The sequence below is a fragment of the Littorina saxatilis genome, linkage group LG2 (assembly GCF_037325665.1).
Source record: "Littorina saxatilis isolate snail1 linkage group LG2, US_GU_Lsax_2.0, whole genome shotgun sequence".
Lineage (NCBI taxonomy): Eukaryota > Metazoa > Mollusca > Gastropoda > Littorinimorpha > Littorinidae > Littorina > Littorina saxatilis.
Window position 1 is genome coordinate 100,933,768 of NC_090246.1, and position 6,301 is coordinate 100,940,068.

The 6,301-nt window shown below is 55.5% G+C and overlaps 1 protein-coding gene across 1 annotated transcript; it reads right to left on the reverse strand.

The window, feature by feature from the left end:
* Positions 1 to 668: 668 nt before the first annotated feature.
* Positions 669 to 3,622, reverse strand: LOC138955139 (uncharacterized). The gene is made up of 2 exons (XM_070326810.1): positions 2,470 to 3,622; positions 669 to 2,110 (listed from the first exon to the last, which is right to left on the reverse strand). The coding sequence occupies exons 1-2, from the start codon at positions 3,620 to 3,622 to the stop codon at positions 669 to 671; spliced, it is 2,595 nt and encodes an 864-aa protein (XP_070182911.1).
* Between the last annotated feature and the right edge of the window lie 2,679 nt (positions 3,623 to 6,301).

Below are 6,301 nucleotides of genomic sequence, written 5' to 3' on the forward strand. Positions count from 1 at the left end.
ATGCGCAAATACATTAAAAAACAAGTCGCGTAAGACGAAAATACAACATTTAGTCAAGCTCAGTCGAACTCACAGAATGAAACTGAACGCATTGCATTTTTTTCGCAAGACCGTACACTCGTAGCATCGTCTGTCCACCGCTCTTGGCAAAGGCAGTGAAATTAACAATCCAGAAAAGCGCGGTAGCGGTTGCGCTAAGGAGGATAGCACGCTTTTCTATATCTCTATTCTTTTTAACTCTCTGATTCGAAAATTTTATTGTAAATTTTCATTTAATAAATATACCTACCCGAATCACATGTAGCAGTTGACTCAGTCTAAAGTGCTAGGTCTGAAAAGGCTACCCGTCTAAGGGGAGCAACCCCAACTAAAAAAGTGTAAACGTAGCTATGGTAATGACGACGCACCCAGGGAGTTACCTCCCCTCCTGCGTACTACGTCACTACTGCTACTGACCACGTGACCCCTATCATTCGACTCGAAGAATAAAATCTCCCAATCATAAGCGGGGTAGGTGGGAGGGACTACGATATGTGATTCGGGTAGGTATATTTATTAAATGAAAATTTACAATAAAATTTTCGATTAAATTACATATTCCTACTCCGAATCACATGTAGCAGATTGAAACAACAAGGCGGTGGGAAAGAAAAAGTTCAAACTCACTCTCAAATCCTTGTCAAGAGCTGACCTCCTGCCACCATGGCAGGCAAAGCTCTAGATCCATCCTGGCGAAGGGCCGAGATGTCACGCAGGTAAAAATTCATGAAGACATCCTCGGAACGCCAGTATGCGGTGTGGAGCACCTCCTCCAGTCTTCTTGATCGTAACACGGCCAAGGAGGAGGCCCAAGCTCGCGTCTCGTGAGCCCGAGCTGATTCCAGAGGAAGGACAGGCTGTGTCCCCCCTTCATTGCGGCGGCTCCACTCGTAAGCATGCTTAATGAGCGCCGACACCCACCGGGCCAGAGTCGTCTTAGTGATATCCTTATGTCTCTCCGTATTGAGAGAAATAAACAAAAGCTTTTGAGCTGCGGATCTAAGAGACTGAGCACGGGCAAGGTAGATGCGAAGGGCTCTAACGGGGCAATTTACTAAGTCTGGATCATTCGGAGCCAGAATAGTGGACAAAGGCCTGACATGAACCAAAGGAGAAGCTCGCTCGGGAGCCTGGTTTTTCGCAAGAAACTCAGGTCGAAACCGCAAAGTAACGGACTCATCTGATTCAAAGGAAATGTCGTCCGAGTTACCGGAAAGAGCGTGGATCTCACTGCCCCTTCGTGCCGATGCTAGCAGCAAAAGGAAAAGGGACTTGCGTGTAAGATTCGCAAAACTGGCATCTCTGAGAGGTTCAAAATCCGCTGAACGCAGAAACTCCATGACCAATAAGAGATCCCACTTAGGAACGGGCGTACGAGACTTGACGTCAGCAAGGGAAGCGCCCTTGATGACCCCCGCGATCACGCCACTAACATCTATAGAGCGACCTATCTGGCGTAGGGTCGCCGAGATGGCCGATCTTCTTACTTTCAACGAGGCAGCAGAAGCTCCCTGAGAGGACATGAAAGCAAGATGGTTCGCCACATGCATCGTGCGGGGCGCCGTAGCATCCAGCCGATGCTCGTGACACCAGGTAACCCAGGCCCTCCAATGTGACTCATAAACGGACGAGGTAGATGCTCTGTGCGAGCGTCCTACCAGGTCCATGGTCAGATCTGATGCCCCTTTGCGCCTCAGAGAAGACCGCACAACCTCCACGCGTGAAGATTCAGCATCTGAGGCTCTGCGTGGAGGCTGCCGGTGTGAGGCTGTACCAGTTCTCCTCGCGTGAGAGCGAGAGGAATGGGAGGGCCCTGGGCGAGTCTCAGCAGGTCCGGGAACCACGGCTGAGACGGCCAAAGAGGAGCGATCAGCAGGAGGGACGGGCCCTCCTGCTCCGCCTTCCTGAGAACTCGTGTGAGTAACTGGAATGGCGGGAACGCGTAAGCCTCCAGGCCTGACCAGGAAATGTCCATCGCGTTCGTCTCCCACGCCTCGGGATCCGGGAATGGTGAGACGAACACTGGTAGTCTCTTCGAGAACCTGGTGGCAAAAAGGTCCACCTGAGGTTTCTGCACAAGAGACCAGAGACGATCCAGCGCTCCGTGAGTGATGGTCCACTCTGTTTGAAGCACTCTGTCGGAGCGGCTGAGCGCGTCCGCCAGAGTGTTCAAGCTTCCGGGCAGGTACCTGGCCGAAAGCCTGATTTGATGCTCTGAACACCAAATCAGGATCTCGCAGGCCCTGACCGAAAGTGACGGAGACCGCGACCCTCCCTGCTTGTTGATGTAAGCTGCCACTGTCGTGTTGTCTGTAAACAGACGAACATGCTTGGCCTGAAGGGAGGGCCGGAACTTGTCCAGAGCTAGAGCCACGGCTTCTAGCTCCAGCAAGTTGATGTGCTGCATCCTCTGATCTGCCGACCACAGACCTGACGCAGTCAGCTGGTCTGTGTGAGCCCCCCACCCCATCAAGGACGCGTCCGTGAACAGGTCCAAATCTGGGGCAGGAAGGGCTATCGGCACGCCCCTGCACACCCACTCCGTGTCCAGCCACGGAAGGGTAGCGGATTGGAACCATCCCTGGAGAGGGATGAGGGCATTCCAATCCACCGTGGGAGAGTCCACGAACGGCTTCAGCGCGAGCTGAAAGGGACGTTTGTGGACCCTCCCCAAGGGGACCAGGAGAGCCATGGACTCCATCTGCCCTAAGATGGAGGCCAAAGTCCGCAGGGAGGCCCTCGGGAGAGGCAAAGTGGAGCGTATGCACGCCTGGAGCTTGTCCACCCTCTTCTGAGAGGGCTGAACAGTCCAAGCCACCGTGTCGAAAGACATTCCCAAGTAGGTGAACGTCTGACACGGTGTCAGCTCCGACTTTGATCGGTTGATCGAGAAGCCAAACAAGTTGGCCTCCCGAAGAACCGATTGGGTGTCCTGCTCGCACCCCGCCTGACTCTGACTCAGGATGAGCCAATCGTCCAGGTAGGCACGTAGCCGGACACCCCGCGACCTCACCAGCGCGCAGACCTGTCTCACGACCATGGTGAAGACCCAAGGGGCGAGAGACAGGCCGAAAGGAAGGGCGCGAAACTGGTAAACCTGACTTGCCCACCGGAAACGAAGCCATTTCCGGTCGGCTGGATGCATAAGAATATGGAAGTATGCATCCGTCAGGTCGATGGAAGTCGCCCAATCTCCCGGGCGGAGAGAGTCCCTGACCGACGCTGGCGTCTCCATCTTGAACCTTATCTCCCTCAAAAAGGTATTGAGGAACGACAGGTCCAAGACAGGACGCCATGCCCCTGAGGCTTTGGGGACGGCGAAAAGCCGTCCGTAAAACCCAGGGGAACTGTGGTCGAGGACTTTCTCCACTGCGCCCTTCTGCACCAGGGAGTCTATTTCCGACCGAAGGACGGAAATGGCTTCCTGCGAGGAGGGAGGCCTGAACGCCGGCGGACGCCTGACCAGAGGTGCCTTGCCATCTTTCCAGAGAAGACGGAAGCCCGACCTCACGACCCCCACGATCCATTGACTCTGTACAGACACGAGCCAGTGGGAAAGTGCCCGGGAAGGGCCCCCCGCCATCACCAGAGTGGAGGGCGGGGTGGGGGGGAGATCGGGAGCACTTCATTGGGGGTGAGGCTTGCTTCCAGAGCCGCCTCTCCCCCTGCCGGAAGACGGTCGTCTTCTCGAGCCCCGAGAAGAGGAACGTCCCCGACCCTTGTCTGCCGGTTTGGGAGGGCCAGCAACCTTAGCCTGCTTCGGCTGAGAAGGCTGAGACTGCTTGGACTGCTTAAGGCTGTGCAGGGAAAAGTCAGAGAACTGCTGGTCCCTGTTAGCCTGAATTTCCTGTCTTCGGGCATCAAAAACGAGATGCCCAAAGAGGGAACCCTCCAAGACCGGTGAGGCACGCAAAGTGTCCTTGGTCGCCTGATCCGAAAACTGAGAGTGTGACAGGAAGAGATCCCGACGACACATAACAGAGTGCGCATAGTGCACAGCAGAAAGTCTCATCTGTTCTTCATTGACCCTCGCAAGAGCGGCCAACAAAGTGGAGACGTCATCCGCATCCTGATCCTCGCTGAGAGAGAACGGATTCAGCGAATCAGTGAGGGCACGAGAGAGGGCCCGAATGAGAGTCTCAGCAATGGAGGCAAGCTCCAGCTGCTGACGCCCTGCCTCTTCAGAAGCAATCAGCGTGTTCTCAGAAAAGAGCACGCCGTCATCCTTCTTGATAGGCTTGGCCAACAAGGCCAGCATCTCCGGAGGAACTGTCAAAGATGAACGCGGGAGAGCGAAAGCATCCAACAAGTTCCTAGGAGACTTCTGCAAAACCAACCGCTTGTGAGACGACAGGGCGAATGCAGAAGCCTGAGAAGGCGAAGCCATCCACTGCTGAGCCAGCTCCGGAACTGAGCCGTGAGGCACGAGCAGCGGAACCGGAAGTGAAGGAATTCCGCTTCCGGAAGGAGATGGCTTGGCCAAAACTTGAGAAAGCTGAAAGGCTATGGATGGAGACTCCAAAAACCGGAAGTATGAGTCATCCTCCTTCCCAGAGCGAAAATCAGCCATCGCGGACGGTGCCGTCGAAGCGGCAGCCGACGAGACCGAAGCCCCTTCCGCGAAATATCTCGAAGTGACCTCAGCAGCGGCCTCAAGAGCCACTTTGAGTCTCTCCGGATAACCAACACGTGCAGCTTCGCTGGCGACGGACTGAATATCCGAAACATCCGGCGAAGGACCGAAGTCCACGTTGCTGGTAGAAGGGCGGTGAACACCGTAACCGGAAACCGGAAACCCGTCCACTCCAATGCCATCCGAACTCATGCCCTGAATAGGGAAAGAGTAAGAGGACGGCATGCCCACAGCCGCCGGAACCGGAACCGCAGTCGAAGCCACAACCGAAGACGGAAGCGCTGACTGCCCCGGCCAGGGCTGAGACACCTGCCCAAAGGGCTGGTGATGCCCCCCCGCGACCGCCACCCGAGAGGAAGCGGAAGCGGAAGCAGCAGATCCGGTCTGAGCCGGAAAAGTATCAGACGCGACCGCGAAAGGCGGAAGCGCAGACACTGTGGACGGCGGCCGGAAGGCCGATTGCCCAGAGGGCCACGTCCGGTCAACCCCGGAAACGACCCCAGCGGGTGCGTACATCGGGGGACCTATGCTTCCGGCGAGTGCCGGAAGCGCAGCAGACGGAACCGGCTGGTCGACTCCGGAAACGACCCCAGCGGGTGCGTATGTCGGAGGACCTACGCTTCCGGCGAGTGCCGGAAGCGTCGAAGCCTGAACCAAATGCCGCCATTGCTCATCAACACGATGGTCTTCCGTGAAGCCAAAGTGAGAACGAACAGGGGTTTGCGGGTCGTGAACCCGCAGAAAAGGGCTGCTTCCCAGCAGGGAGCGTCCAGCGGCCTCACGAGGGCCTACGGACAAGCCCAACTTACTTGCGTCGCCAACCACAGCGGTAGAAGGCACAGAAGCAACCGCCTCGGTCAAGGACAGCGTCACAGCCGGAAGCGGAAAGGAAGCCATCGACGGGACAACGGAAGTCGAAGGCTGAGAACGCACCATCTCCTCTCTCACCAACGTGCGAAGCTCGGGAACCAGCGAAGAAAGCAACGATGAAACCAGCGACGTCGAATCTGCAAGAGGCAGAGAAGACGAGCGAGAAACAACAGTACGCGTAGGTTGATTAGACTGCCCCCCAACCGGCTGGTCATTTGGGGCAGAAATAGGGACCGTCATAACAGCATTGTTAGCCGCGTCAGAAACAACAACCAAAATAGGCTTAGGGACAGAAGTGGAAGACTTGGGTTTAATTTTCCCCTTCGCATCAGCCTTGCCGCGCTCGCGCTTTTTGTCTCCGTCAGACATGCTGACAACAAAATGGAGACACAAAATTCCAAAATGGCTACCACAAAATACGTGACCAACACGTGGCCGAAAATTTCAAGTAGCAACTGAAATATTACGTTCGATACAAGTAAAGGAACGAGCTCACCAACTACCAGTGCAGCGGGTGAAGAGACGGGTGTGGGTGCCGGTGGGTGTCTAAGCAAACACCAAACAGCGAACTTCCACTAGAGCCAAAAAATTCACGACCTGCTCCCTAGAAAGCTGAAGTGTCGAATGATAGGGGTCACGTGGTCAGTAGCAGTAGTGACGTAGTACGCAGGAGGGGAGGTAACTCCCTGGGTGCGTCGTCATTACCATAGCTACGTTTACACTTTTTTAGTTGGGGTTGCTCCCCTTAGACGGGTAGCC

What these genes read in the sequence shown, in the direction of transcription:
- LOC138955139 (XM_070326810.1), bottom strand. Translation starts at nt 3,622, where the DNA reads ATGGCGGGGGGCCCTTCCCGGGCACTTTCCCACTGGCTCGTGTCTGTA. An exon ending in AGACCAGCTGACTGCGTCAG is followed by an intron (nt 2,111 to 2,469) that starts GTCTGTGGTCGG and finishes TCTCTTGTGCAG; the next exon opens with AAACCTCAGGTGGACCTTTT.